The 14,751-nt window shown below is 48.7% G+C and overlaps 5 protein-coding genes across 5 annotated transcripts; 2 read left to right on the top strand and 3 right to left on the bottom strand.

Annotated features, from left to right (window-relative positions):
* Positions 1-204: 204 nt before the first annotated feature.
* Positions 205-1,842, bottom strand: BKA55DRAFT_696148 (family 43 glycoside hydrolase; the record flags this gene model as incomplete). The annotated part of the gene is made up of 1 exon (XM_046200236.1): positions 205-1,842. The coding sequence occupies one exon, from the start codon at positions 1,840-1,842 to the stop codon at positions 205-207; it is 1,638 nt and encodes a 545-aa protein (XP_046043357.1).
* A 1,237-nt stretch (positions 1,843-3,079) lies between these two features.
* Positions 3,080-5,888, bottom strand: BKA55DRAFT_544985 (bacterial alpha-L-rhamnosidase domain-containing protein; the record flags this gene model as incomplete). The annotated part of the gene is made up of 2 exons (XM_046190770.1): positions 3,080-4,000; positions 4,059-5,888. 2 exons carry the CDS (start codon positions 5,886-5,888, stop codon positions 3,080-3,082), a joined length of 2,751 nt encoding a protein of 916 aa, XP_046043356.1.
* Positions 5,889-7,377: 1,489 nt separating this feature from the next.
* BKA55DRAFT_598545 (uncharacterized protein) lies at positions 7,378-9,484 on the top strand (the record flags this gene model as incomplete). Its single annotated transcript, XM_046196255.1, has 2 exons — positions 7,378-7,406; positions 7,459-9,484. 2 exons carry the CDS (start codon positions 7,378-7,380, stop codon positions 9,482-9,484), a joined length of 2,055 nt encoding a protein of 684 aa, XP_046043355.1.
* Positions 9,485-9,677: 193 nt separating this feature from the next.
* BKA55DRAFT_525399 (uncharacterized protein) lies at positions 9,678-11,159 on the bottom strand (the record flags this gene model as incomplete). The annotated part of the gene is made up of 1 exon (XM_046188756.1): positions 9,678-11,159. The coding sequence occupies one exon, from the start codon at positions 11,157-11,159 to the stop codon at positions 9,678-9,680; it is 1,482 nt and encodes a 493-aa protein (XP_046043354.1).
* Positions 11,160-13,093: 1,934 nt separating this feature from the next.
* On the top strand, positions 13,094-14,526 carry BKA55DRAFT_696144 (glycosyl hydrolase; the record flags this gene model as incomplete). The annotated part of the gene is made up of 4 exons (XM_046200235.1): positions 13,094-13,127; positions 13,193-13,635; positions 13,686-13,810; positions 13,860-14,526. 4 exons carry the CDS (start codon positions 13,094-13,096, stop codon positions 14,524-14,526), a joined length of 1,269 nt encoding a protein of 422 aa, XP_046043353.1.
* Between the last annotated feature and the right edge of the window lie 225 nt (positions 14,527-14,751).

The following is a 14,751-nucleotide window of genomic DNA, read 5'->3' as shown; positions in this document are numbered from 1 at the left end:
CAGTACTAGTTAAGTGACCAAGGCTATAAACATCAAATTATGTCTTAGATGTAAGCTTGTAGCTGTTGGCATGTATTGTAATTCTCAAAGCAATGTCACGTTCTATACAGCAAGTATCCATGCCCCAGGGTGTAAATATCCCACACCGTGTAATACGGCCTGCTCAGGTGTCAAGACATTTGTGCCGGCTTCCACTAAATACAATTATTCGATCCTGCCCCTAGCCTTGAAATCTCCATATCGATCCGATTGATCTCTGACAGGACGGTAAACAAAGTAATCGAACCGGGCCTCTCGTGCTAATCCGTTCAGATCCGAACAGGCCATCCCGACAAATGCACCAGTGAAAGGGGAGTCTCCCCAGTCCTGAGCACATTCATCCGAAAGCGTTGATGCATCCAGCACCGGCCCCATCTGCTTGAGTTCCTCATCTTCCATGGCGTAAAAGAAGCGTAGTTTGTCTCCGCGTACTGACATGGCCAACTTTACTCCACCTTGTTTAGGAATCGAAATAGGCTCAATAGTATGACTATCCAGTGATGCTTCTTTGTTTGGTGCGGAAACCTTCATCAAGAGAAGTTCCCTCTCTCCATCCGAGTGTGCAGTGACAGTAAGGTAGTAGAAGCTATACCGGTTGTAGTATGCAGTAAGCCCTGCGTACTGACGCTCATCTTCTGGATAGAACTCAATTACTGTCTCGGCATCGAATGAGAAATGACACTGTCGACGCGCTACAAGAGCCTGCTCAAACCAGGAACCAATCGACTCGCGACCATATAACACGAGTCCATTGTCCACCTTGAAGATACGGTTCGGCTTGGGCGTTCGGAGCCACTGAAAATCGGACGGGAGATTACTCTCAAAAGCATATCGTTGCTCAGCCCAGTAATTCGCATCGTCGCGAGCCGCCAGCAAGTTAACGTGTAAACTGGGAATTGGACCATCCTTCACGTATAACCAGTCATCATCGGCCCAGTATGCCTCTTGTATGGCTGTCTCACGACCAAGGACACATCGACGTTCTTGTCCCGTGGGCCGGCCGGTAAGATGCACCAGATAAGTTCGACCGTCGGGCGTACCCACGATATCTCCATGACCAGCCTTTTGTAATGCCACCAACGGGTCGTCCTTTGAAGTCAGGATATGGTTCTCTGGATGATTCTCGTAAGGACCCCAGATTGATCGAGACCTTGCCATGGAACATGCGTGAAGCCATCCAGTTCCACCCTCAGCAGCCAGTATGTAGTACCATCCGTTGCGTTTGTACATGTGTGGACCCTCTACATACCCTAAACTCGTTCCTTGCCAGATGTTCTTCCTAGGTCCCACCAGCTTTCCCAGATCAGGATCGTACTGCTGCAAGCAAATACCTGCAAATAGAAGAGGTCGGTTGCGGTGGTCCCACAGCATATTGACGAACCATTTCGTGCAGTTTTCATTATCATGGAATAAAGAAGGGTCAAAACCTGAGGAGTTGACGTATACTGGCTCACTCCACGGTCCTTGGATATCGTCGGCGCATGTGATGTAGTTGGGAGTATCTTTGAAAGATCCGTGAAGTCGTCTGGTGCTTGTATAAACAAGATAGAACTTCGATCCATCATGGGATAAGCATGGAGCCCAGACTCCACAACTATCAGGTATCCCACGCATATCAAGAAGACTTGCACGATTCAAAGGCCGACACACTAGGTTCCAATTCACAAGATCCTTAGAATGGTGTATCTGAACACCGGGGTACCATTCAAAGGTTGACGTGGCAATATAATAATCATCCTTAACCCGAAGAATAGAGGGATCCGGGTTAAACCCAGGAAGGATGGGGTTGGTAACAAGAGGCATTTTAAATGATGCCACAATGGAACTGAGACTTTGGATGTAAGTAGGCCGGATTAGATAGATAGATAGAGACACTGCGTTTTTAAAGGGAAAAGTAGGGTTGCTGTGCTGCTCTACATGTCCACTGTTAAACTGCATTTAGCCTAAAAAGTATTTCGTATCTATTTAGGCCACTCAAGGCTTATGGAGCTCTACAACATGTGCTTTAATCGCTTGTTGCCAATCGATTAGTCATTTTTACTTTCTTGACTGGTCTTATGCATATTTGAGTATCCCACAAGCCCTGGGTGGCCCAAAGAGTCATATGATCTCCTAAATTACTAATGACTTTTCTCTGCTCGGTCTGATCTGTGACAACCACCCGAAAAGCAAGCGTTCGTTATTAGCAGCGTTAAAAACTCGGCACATCACTAAGCCGACTTAAACCTGGATTCAGTAGTCGAGATATCCCTGTGCTAAAACTTTCCTATTTAGATGTCACATTGTAAGCTGACACAGCAGTAGAAAGCAGTTAGCCAGATCCCACCAACCAGGCTCAAGAGGCTGCTGCCTACGGCTACGCCAGTGTGCCTTGAGCGCGGAGAAGACGCGAGCTGACACTAAATTCACGCCACTACTGCTAAGCTCTACCCCAAGAGTCGCCGCCAACATCTGACATACCTTTGTTGGCCTGAAATGCTGAGAGGTTATTGTTTGTCTGCCAACAGCCGTCTTTCAATTTGCACGATCTAACAATGAAATAGTCTGAATGCTTTGGTCATGGCAAATCAACCCAATAGCCTCAGCTTGTGGCAGAATCGAAAGCACGCTAACTCATTTCTCATTCTGTTTATGAGAATTTAGATTATGCGTGGGCCGCTTCTTAGTATCCGTAAAACAGGCGATTGGACAGGGTGCTTAGCCACACTCCATGGCGACGGCAAGGGCCAAGACGAAAATCATGCAATTGGTTGAGCCGTCCTACCTAGGGCGCCACCACATTGCACTAAGCTCGCCTGAGTCAACCGTGCATGCCAGACTCCAACAGCTGGGTGGTTTCTTCCTCCGTTTTCGGCCACGTCTCTCGACTCGCGGAATAACAGGCCGAGAAGGTGCAGGGGTAAATCTAGTCTTACCTGATTGTTTTCTACTAAACACAACAACATTACACTTCTTTCAAGTATCAAGTGTTGAAATGGTATATTTCAAAGCTTTTAATACCACTCGCGGGGCTAAATCTGCATCTGCTCATTGAAATCTCTCAAGGGGCTGCCTTGGGCTCAGATGTAGGACCTACATCTGGAAAAGCTTGAATCGCTAGAACAGGCCAATCTTGAGCGTAAAGCTCGCAAGAAAAGGACCATTTCCCAGCCTTAACGATCCTTACTTCGTCTTTACCATCTGGCAAAACAACTTCGGCTTCTGTCATAACTGGAACAACAATCTCCATAAAGAACTTGCCCTCCTCCACCCTCCACTCTATAGACGCCAACCCATAAGGTGTCTTTTGATACGCATTCGCAAATTGTATATCACCACCGGGCTGTGGTGCAAACTGGATTCTTGTCCAACCTGGTTTAAGACATTTCAGGCCCCCTAGACGCTCATATAAAAACGTTATCACGGAGCCGAAGCAATAGTGATTGAAGGATGTCATTTCACCGGGGTTTATGTCGCCATTGGGTAGCATGCTATCCCAACGCTCCCACATGGTTGTTGCACCTGACTTAACAGTGTATAGCCATGAGGGACATTCTTGGCAGAGTAGTACAGCGTACGCTACTTGCACATGCCCAGTACGGATAAGAGCCTCGCATAAGAATGGCGTTCCCGCAAAGCCTGTCCCAATCTTGAACTGGTTTCTCCTCATGATGGTAGCTAGACGCTGCCCTGCATAAGATAGTTGATCATCTGACACCAGCTCGAAGCATATTGCCAAAGAATAAGCTGTCTGAGAGTCTGAGCTGATGCGGCCTCTTGGTGACACGTATTCTTCCAGGAACTCTTGACGGCAGTCGACTGCCGCTAGAGCATAGTATCGAGCATCTTGTTGCTTGTTCAGTGCAGTCGCAACACGAACCATCAAATCTAATGAACGAGTGAGAAACGCATCTGCCACTAGAATGGGGTCTGTAGACCCGTCCATTGGCTGTTCTGGTGGTGCCGTTGGGTCTAGCCAATCCTATAAAGTGTTAGATAACAAGCAGCCACTGACAGAATCCAGTCATGGCATCACTTACACCCAGTTGAAATGAGTCCCTGGCCCATAACCTCCTCTGGCCTTTATCATCCCGCGGTATAGATTCGATCCACCTCTTCATACTGTCATAGTTGTCACTGAGGATCTGCATGTCACCAGACGCCATGTAGAGAGCCCACGGTACCAAGACGACCACATCGTGCCAAATCGCGACAGGCAGCGGGAGGCTCCAGATTCCAACCTCCTCACCAAACATATTTGGCGTGACATATGCTGGGACACCTTTTCGGGAGTCTTGATCATATCTCACGTCCACCATCCAGTCTTTCAAGAAGCCGTGACAGTCAAATAGCTGAACCGCAGCAGGAGCAAATTGGGCAATGTCTCCAGTCCACCCCAGACGCTCATCTCTCTGTGGACAATCTGCAGGGATGGAAAGAAAGTTTCCTTTCGTACTCCAGCGTGCATTGCTGAAGAGCTTGTTGATGTTCTCATTGGAACATGAGAAGTCTCCCACGGGTCGCATGTCAGTATGGCACACAACAGCCTCGACTGAATCGAGAAGAGTACTGTCATCTGCCATACCATCGATCTGACAGTACCGAAAGCCATGAAAAGTGAACTTGGGCTCCCACGAATGAGCAGATGCGTCGTCGTCACAAATATACACATCAGTCGCTTCGCAAAAGCGGAGGGGTCGAAGGCCAAGTTCACCATGTTCAAGAACCTCGGCATGACGAAGCTCAATCTTGTGGTGTTTTGGCCGCTTGATTCCCTTGATCCGTACATATCCGACAAGATTCTGGCCAAAATCAACGACTGTCTTGTTCGAGGGCGTGGTTATGAGTTTAACAGGACGGATGGTTTCTACTCGGCGAACAGGTTCCGAGCAACCGGAAACAAATCCAACAGATGCAGGCAAAGGATCAAGTACAGTAACTGATTCCCAACCTGCATCAGCCGAGTGGCTCGCACTAGACCAATGTCGGATTGCGAGGTTGGCGTCGTACTTTTCTCCGTCATACAGCTCGGCTTTGGTTGCAGGTCCCGGTATCGAGTACCAGCTCGAGTCTGAAATTACCGACTCTACCGTTCCATCTTCGTATGTTATCTCAAGCTGTGCCATCAAAGTAGAAAAAGGACCCCATCGGTGTTGTCGGCCGCCAAAGAAACCAAGGCGTCCGCAGAACCAACCATCAGCAAGACGAAAGCCAAGGCAGTTCTGACCAGAGGATTTGAGTAGGTCAGCTACGTCGTATGTCTGGTACCGGATACGATTATCGTAAACTGTCCATCCAGGGGCTAAGAAGTCATCACCGACGCGATGGCCGTTCAGCTCTGCTTCATAAACACCTTGGACCACGACGTATAATCTTGCCCTAGTGATTGGGCAGGACCTGGTTCCGAAAGCTTTACAAAGCAGTTGCTCTCGCTGAGACGAGCTGCTTCCCTGGACAAGCTGGGTCGAGCTAATCCTTTGGCAAGCCCAGTTCTCTCTCGTCATCAGTCCAGTTTCGTAGAACGTCCCCTGGCTCCAAGAGGTAACGTTCTGGCCGTCAAAGGCTCTTATACGTATAGAGATCCTTTGCCGGGGTTTTAGAGAATCCTTGTCGGGCCACGGCACCAACTGTGAAGAGCTCGACTCTATTTTGAAACAGGTCTGCCGATTCTGAGTGATGGCGACATCATTTTGAGTAGTTGACGTTGGGGGATGTTGAGTAATTTCAATTTCATACGCAGTTTGTATGAAGGTGTTCTCAGTAACCAAGGTCCATGATATTCTTGGTCTAGGATCATCCAGACCAAGACTGTACTGAGGTTGGTGGTGCTGAAAATGAACGTTCGCGACCTGGACATCTACCAACACCATGACGAAATTGGTTTTGGTATGCTGAAAGAGGTAGAAAAATGGCTTGACTGTGTAGAAGGAAGGTTGAAAGCTGGCTCAGGGATTGCATTCGGTGCAAGCTCGGCGTTTAAATACCGCTCTGCTCTGCGCCACGGTTATTCTCGGTGGATTACTCTTCCGAAATGATGTACCGAGTGGTGGATACAACCGTACAGCCGGGTCCCTTGATGTTACAAACGTGAAAAAGATTCTACGTGGGCCGTTCCATTGGAAACAACTGCAGGCCGAGCAGTTACCCGAACGCTGTCGCCTACCAACTCAGAAAAGAAGATTACAGTATTAGATGGAATTATCAGGACGTATGCTGCACGCGTGTCGCAGGCTCATTTACAATCATCCCTGTAGGCAGATGATGCTTAGGCAGGCTAGTGGCTGTATCTCGTCAAAAACCCTCCTCAATCAACTGAGTTACTGAAAGACGTTTTCTAAGCATAGACTGGACTGTGTTCTCCACCACTCCGTGATGTGCGGGGTGCTAGGTGACTTGGGAGATGCAGGGTGGAACTCAATCAGGCATAATTTGACAGCAACACACAGTGGAAACTCCGCGTGCCCTATATGGCAAGCCAAAGCGCTCTGTAATGGTCAAGGGTAGTCTACTAGCCTCGCAGGAGTCCGTGGAAATGACTAATACTTGTCTCGATCATGAGTCTATTTGCAATGATCCGCTTCCTCTCGGTATCACTTTGTAGCGAGATGCTGCTTTAGTGTTCCTAAAAGGAATAGCCAGTTGGCTAGCAACATTTCGTCCCCTTGAACAAAGTCATCTGACGTCTAAGTGTCGGTCTAATCAAGACCGAGTGTGGTTTGCCCCGGATCTTTCGGACCAACCTCACATTACGGGGACATCGATGCCTGCGGTCTGACTACAGGACGTAGAGTTAAAAGCCTTGGCTCCGCACTGTAGTGGATTACGCTAGCATGCCCCGCATCATGATTGTGGGGGATGACGGGATGTGACTAGCTACCTAGAGTTAAACTTTGCGTTGGCCTCTTAACAAAGCAGGGGCGTCCGTTTAGATATAATTTAACCTTAATGATCAGGCAATATACCCTTGTTGCCCCAGATTACCCCATGATTGCTGTTACTAGCTTATTCCGTCCATTCGCACATATCAATTCACATCATTTGCCCTCAAGCTAGGTCTAGACCATGATCCTTTCATATTTTACCATGAATAAAAGGAGAATAAGCTGAGCTTGGTTTAGGACAGCATCGAAATGGTTGCACGTAGAGCGGTAGGGATCAGTAGTGAGAATCTCATGCCTTTATTGTAAGCTTAGAAGAGTGACCCTGGTCTTGATGGAGGGAACACACGTCAAATAATAATATAAAGGCTTGGAAGCTCCATTGGAAAGGAAGCTCATCTCGTTTGAATCATACGCTCCATTGCCACCAGCTCTACCCTTGGCGAGACCTTTATCGGTCCACCCTAGTTATCTTGCAACAATGTTCCCATTCACTGCAAGGCAAGTCTGGTAAGTAAGTTCTTACACTTTATCTTAATGCATAAGCTCACATGGAACCAAGGTCATGCTTTTGTGCCACCACTGCCTTTGCTGCCACTGTCGAGGCTATAACGTCTCCTATCGTAGCCAAGGGCCCTGCATGTGTCACCAACAATGGAGCCGTCCACGTCACGGCTGACTGCGTTGATTCCACTTATAACACAGTCATCATTGACGCTGAGCAAGACTTCGCTACTCCCGTCGCACACCGGAGGGTCTCAGGGCACTTCAGTGAAACCAATGTCGATTTCAATATCTACCTTCCAAAGTCTGGGTGGGATGGAAGGTTTTTTCAGCTGGTCTACCCTCTGCAGAACTCGACTGCTGAAGACCACGAGATTGGCTTCGGTGCCGACAGTGGCGGGTATACTAACCATGTAGCTGGAGGTGGAGGCTATCGTGCTGATGCTGCTGTGGCCAAGCTTTCGCGAACTATTGCTGCTGAGTATTATCAGTCTGATCGAAAGATTTATGCCTATATCTATGGCGCCAGCGGCGGCTCCTTGGTTATCGTTGGGGCTATAGAGAATACCTTTGACGTCTGGCAAGGTGCTATTCCTCTTGTCCAGGCTATTGCTATCTCCAACCCAAACAATTTCTGCATACGTGCAATGGCACGTCTGGTTCTAGAATCACAAAAGGAGAAGATCCGAGACTCGGTCCGGCCTGGAGGGGACAATGACCCTCTTAGGCACTTGAATTCAGTTGGAAAGAAGGTCCTTACAGAGGTCACTGAGCTTGGCCTCGCATTCGAAGCATTCGAGGATTGGGAGGGCCTCGCTGGGAACAGGACAAATTTCCTGCGAACATTCCGACTTATAGTCCTTCCCAACATTGTTCGCTTCGATCCGACCTATCTCAATGACTTTTGGACAAAGGATGGATATCTTGGAACTGAAAAGTCCGACCTCGGTGACTTTTACCGCAAGGCTGTGGTCGAATTCAACACGACCGTAAAGTCGGCCCATGTTGGTTCGGGGGGAGTCCCTGTCTCTATCACTCTTGCCAAGACTCCTTCAATCCCGCCGGCTTATGGGCTTCAGGCCACTATCAAGTCGGTGGATGGCAAATCGGCTCTCGGTCAGTTCACCATACAGATTGCAAAGGGTTCTTTGACGGCTGAGATCGACCCTGGTCAGAACGCAACTGTCCTTGCTAGGATTTCCAAGGGTTCTCGGATCGAGGTTAACAACCGGGCATGGCTAGCGGCCTCTGTATACCATAGATACCAAGTTCCTACTCAGCCAGGGTTCTATGGGTATGATTATCTTCGCAAAGCCGATGGAACGCCCAAGTACCCCCAGCGTAACTTACTGATCGGTCCTATCATTGCTCGTGCCGCGAGTGGTGGGGGCACCTTTACTGGTAATATCACCGGCAAGGTGATAGTTATGGATACGCTTAAGGACTTTGATGCATTCCCGTGGCACGCCGATTGGTACAGATCAGAAGTCAAGGAAACCCTTGCCGATCGGTTCGATGATAATTTCAGACTGTATTATAGTGACCATTCCGATCACTACCTGGAGCCGGTACCTCGAGATCAGCTGACCCGGATCGTCTCATACCATCCCGCTTACGAACAGCATCTTAGGGACCTAAGTGCTTGGGTCGAGAAAGGAAAACAGCCACCTACCGGAACATCATACTCTGTCAGCCATGGACAGGTCCAGGTTCCTGCCACTGCGGCCCGTCGTAAGGGCATTCAGCCCGTTGTGGACTTGACAGTGAGTGGCAAGACACAAATAACCATTCTGGCTCAAAAAACCGTGTCCTTCAAGGCCCATATCGAGGTCCCCACGGACACTGGCTCTATCACTTCGGTCGAGTGGGACCTTGAAGGAACTGGAAACTTTAAAGGGACTGGAACTTTTGGCAAGGACTTTGCGGGTGGCAAAGCTATCTTGGATGTGACGGTTTCTCGAGCGTACCAGAAGCGGGGGACGTATTTTGCCGCTGTCCGTGTCACTTCCAACCGTGACGGAGATGTAAAGACTCCTTATGCTCAGGTCGCAAACATTGGTCGCGTCAGGGTAGTTGTAAATTAGTCCTAATATACTCGAGCACAGATTCTTGCAATCTACCAATGCTTTCCTACTTAGATTTCTGTGACCTCCATTGTTGTGCATATTTCTATGATATTCTTTTAATTTCTTTCTTTCTCCTTACTACTATCTCTGTTACAAGTCATGGAGTGATCTTAGAGCATTAAGAGAGACTGTGATGATAGAATACTAGTAGCTATTTCCGCAGCTCCAGCCACTCCGCAGTTGTTGCGACCGCACTCCCCCTACTACCACGCAGAGCCTTGTTCGTAGTTTGTATAACGACTCGTTTATATGTCGTCATACTAGGCGCTCCGTTATCCCGAACTTCCAGGACGATATGGTATTCATGGCCCTTAGCCACTGCCTGACCGCTAATCGGCTCTTGAGCGGACACTTCGGGGCATGGAATTTGCACTTCAACCCTATCCCCCGGACCTTCCAAGTCGATAGTAGTGATCTCAACGCCAGTGAGAACTTCGGGCCATCCCTGTACAGAGGTTGGTTCCTTGTACTGAAACCAGTTGAAGGTGATGTCATCTCCATCTGGGTCGTAACTCTTGGAGGCATCGAGGAAAAGCTTCTCGCCAGCCTCTACTTCTATTAGTACAGGCTCAGAACCACCATTACTATCATTAATAAAGACGACGGGTGCATGATTGGTCTTGCAAGGATCATTAGTAAGTGTCCACTGCATACGGGCTGCAAAGTCGTCTTGGAAGGCACGTCGCCAGCGCCAAATGGTGGCGAAATTGCTGGTATAAGTCCGCCCATCCATCCCTACCACACTGTCGGCTGCGTCGGCAAAATGATTGCTCGTCATGGCCGGATCAAAGTAGCTGTACCGGCCGCCCCAGCTACCCCAGTGAGGATGCTCTGGAGAGCTTAGGCCGTTTTGTATGAGATACAGGAACGTCGGGGTATCGCCTTCAACGAGGAACTTGAAGTCGGGATATTTAGTACCCAGAGGCCCGATCTGGATATTGTGCTTGATCCATTCCCTTGTGAACTGGCTAGGGTCTGCACCGCCGGGATCGGTCGGTCCTGAGACCCCTGTCCACGCTGCGGAAGTATACTGGCACCAGCCATGAATAGAGCAGATGTAAAAAATATCCGGGTATGTGACTCTGATCCAGGCACCAGTATCGTCCTGGTCAGATATGGCGTATACTCTGATCTTGGACCTGAAGTGAGTGAACGCCGAAACGTTTCTGGTCTTCTCGACATGAGAGATAGCCTGTGCAAGTGTATTGGCGCCACCCCAGAGCAGCACCCAAAGGGGCTCCTCGAACTCGTCAACACGAGCAATGATGAGCTGGGAGCCGCTGCTCAGTAGAGTGAAAGGCTCCAATGCGAGTTTTCCGTACATCGGGGGGCCGACCTTGATCATATCCCGAAGGCTTTGTGCGCTCGGGTATTGGTTGTCGGGATGGGCGTGGGCGTTGAGATTGTCGACAACCTCGCCGTAGCCATTGACGATGCTCTCAATCTCGTACGGAGCTACGCGGGACCTCATGTGCGTGGATGTACAGGCCACAAGGCCGCGTGTGTCTAACTCATTGCTGTAGAGCAGGTAGCGGACAAGTGATTCCGAGTCGTCGGGTTCGTTGGTTATGTCGGTGAGGATCATGACTCTGGGCTTGCGTTTGCAAGCCCGCAGCTGGCTTTGAACGACCATGATGGAGGTGTTGTCGATTGGCGTGCCTGGAGGCCGTGTAAGCAGAGGTTCTGAATCGCGATAAATATTCAAGCTTGTGCGCGGGGCCTCTCCAGGCGCGTGGAACTGCCTTTTCGGGCCACTCGGTGTTTCGCTCATCCATTCCCCCGGTTTTGTGCTTTTGCTGCGCACGCATTGTTAGACGAAGTCAACTTGGCGCGCCGAAGTGCAAATCAGGTTAGTGCAGGCTGTTGCAGACTTACATTTTAGTCAGTCAACCTACCAAACTTCATTCTGACCTTCAACACGGTAACATCTACCTTCCACCAAACATGTCCGGGTTTGGCTTCTGGACCATCAGTGATTTTGATACACAATAGTCTTTTTCTTGCTGTATCAAGCATTCACCTCTTCCCCGGGTTTTCCTCATTATTCCTTCAAAGACCGTGCCGCCTGCACGTATGTTTGTATGCTACCTCTGCTACATCATAGCAGATCCTGATAGCTCACAACCTGACAAGAGTGAATGTGATATAATTTCGTTCAAAGGCAATGCGTTTAATAGATATTCTCAGCCGAGCTTGGGGACTATCCGCTACCATGGCGGCGTAGTATACGTCGTCCGTACAACTTTAATCACAATGGTCAGGCCGCTTGCAGACTGGAGAGTTTTATTGTTACTACGCCCGATATGTGGCCTGACGCCTGAAGTGATTAGGTATACATCGGCCTTTGAGGAGTCGATCTGACCTTGTTCCGGGACTAAGATGGCTGTGTTTATGTCTAAAGATCACAGTGGGGTCAAATAATAACCATAAAGTGCCAAGAAATCAAGATCGCTATAGGGTGTTGCGATAGCTATGCCGTAGCAACAATTCTCACGAGAACGATTTTGACAGCCTGCGGACCGCTCGGTCGGGTGGGACATGGATGGTCCCCTCTCAACATAGTGGTAGGCGTGTCGACGACGAAGGATCTACCAAGCTTGAACTAGTACAGCTGAGCAAAAACTTAACCTAGCTGTGCGGGCTTGTCCCGCTGTCCAATCGGCGATTTCTCGTTACTTGAATCCCCACTTTCTCCTCTGCATAACATGGTTGAACTTAACCACGTACCCCCCTGCAAGACCCCAACCCCACCGCCTTTATTTACCCTTGACACGCAAACGCCGGTGCAGTTTGCTGTAATGTAACCGCAATTGACAAACGTTTGAGCTGGGTAAGACATGGTAACACCTCATTCAGTATGTGGGGAAACCAAGGGCCTAACAACAGCCGAATGAACTCGGGGTAATCATGAGCGAATGTTGCCCAAGCCGCTTGCTAGACCTACAATAGGGTTCTATACGTTACTTCCCCTCCAGAGCGCCATGAGAAACGAGGCTTGTTTTGGCAATGACTAGGGCACAGCTGTGGTGCTCAAATGAGAGTCTAGAAACTAGTAGAGTTTACGGCCGCTGATGGCGTAGTTGGCAACTCCTTGACTGTGCCTCAGATGAAAAGCGTCGTGTACCAATTGTGATAGCGGGTCCGCACCTATACGGATAACGGTTACTCGACTGGTTTACGGCGCCATATCCTCGTTCTCAATTAACCCGACATCTGTTGTCTTATTTCTTCATCAGGCACAAATCATGAGATGGCTCGGCTTAACATCTACCAATTGAGACCAGGAATGGCCCCAGTACCTCTCAACTGACAGTAAGATTGCAGCTCCAATGAGGAATATTGCACTCAAACTCGTGTATTTAGCCATAATCTTCGGTTGAACAGAGGTGAAAATATCCTTTTCAGCCTTCCGGTTCAATGCACGCACGAACTATCCACTCGAAGAGTTCAAGAATTTAACTTGGCTTTTCTTTCCGTGTATTTTACTCTCCACTCGCCCCCGATTTGCTTCAGTATCATATTTTACTGACCAGTCAAGCCTGCACCCTGAAGCTAAGTTCGGCAAAAATGTCACAACGCACTCATCTCCAGATTTACCCTGGTAGGTCCGATGGAGATGGTGAATGTCTAGTATGATATTGAATAGCTAACCTAGACTATTAATAGGCGCTACCTGGACTGCCGACAATGGGCAGCACATTCAGGCTCATGGCGGAGGAATTCTCAAAGTAGGTGAACGATATTATTGGCATGGTGAAGATAAAACAGAAGGAACCAATTTCCGAAACATCAACTGCTATAGCAGCAATGATCTCGTGGATTGGCACTACGAGGGTGCAGCCTTGACTCGCCAAGAGTCAGGCGATCTCGGCCCAGAAAGGGTCGTAGAGAGGCCCAAAGTTATCTTTAACAAATCAACCCGCAAGTATGTCATGTGGATGCACATTGATGACCCTGTTTATTCCCACGCGCTCGTAGGAGTAGCAACAGGGGACACCGTGAATGGTCAATTCTCGTACCACGGGAGCTTCCGCCCTATGGGATGTGCATCTCGAGATATGGGGGTTTTTGTCGACGATGATGATAAGGCCTATTTGATGAGCGAGGATGTAGGTTACGCACTCAGCATTGAAGCACTGGATACTTACTGGATACGCAGCGCAAGCATGGACTCCGTATTTTCGAGTTGTCGCAAGACTATCTATCTGTAGATAAACTCGTCCATTTATTCCCTGAAAATTTCGAGAGCCCAGCAATGATCAAGCAGAATGGATTATACTACCTGTTTGGCTCTCAACTGACATTTAAGCGCTCCCATTGACAATTTTGACAGGTTCATCGCTGACTATGTTACAGATTGGTATGCGAATGACAATAAATACACGACCGCAACGTCCTTATCGGGCCCTTGGTCATCATGGGTGCCCTTTGCCGACGTCGGGACCAACACCTACGACTCGCAAGTCACATTTGTCTTACCCATGGGTTCTGGGACATTCTACTTGGGAGACAGATGGGAATTTCCACAGCTCCCACGTAGCACGTACGTATGGCTACCGCTCAATATCGATGGCACAAATGTCACGATGGATAACGCCACAAGCTTTGTCCTTGACCAACAAGATGGAGCGTCGAGGACGCGTGTCACGAACAAGATGTTGAAGCAGTCTAAGAACGGTGAAAACGGCCGCAACACAGATGGAGATAAACAGAGATTGGCCAACTTTGAGTTCGAAACAAGCATGGAAAGTGGCGCAACTACACTGGTCTTTCAGTATACAACTGAAGGTGACAAGGAGCAAAGCGTTCTCGTGATGATCGATACCGATTTCAAACAACAGGTGGCCTTCCTTGCAAGTCCAGGGCCTGACAAAGTCGCTTTGAGTACGGTTCATGTGATGAAAGGGTTCTCAAAGGGAACACATTCTGTTACGGTAGTGGGCTCTAGCGGTCAAGGAACAGATCTTCGTATTGATGGACTCATCATCCCAAGTATTTAGCATTTGGCAATAAAACAAAGGTTACCCACGACCATATATTCGGACATGTTTATGCTAATCGTGCAGTTGTGGCTATTGTCGATAAGGATCACTTGAGGCAGAAATTTGCATATTTGCCATTCGTTGCCATTTAAATTGACAAAAATTATCACCGACCGAAACGTACCCCTAGAACCAACTGTACGCGCTTTTCAGTAACTCATAGGGTCACTTCTGTAAGTCCCG

The sequence above is a fragment of the Fusarium redolens genome (genome assembly GCF_020744475.1).
Source record: "Fusarium redolens strain MPI-CAGE-AT-0023 chromosome Unknown BKA55scaffold_21, whole genome shotgun sequence".
NCBI classification, from domain to species: Eukaryota; Fungi; Ascomycota; class Sordariomycetes; order Hypocreales; family Nectriaceae; genus Fusarium; species Fusarium redolens.
Note: the sequence above shows the minus strand (reverse complement) of the source record. Positions and strands in the feature narration are given on the sequence as shown.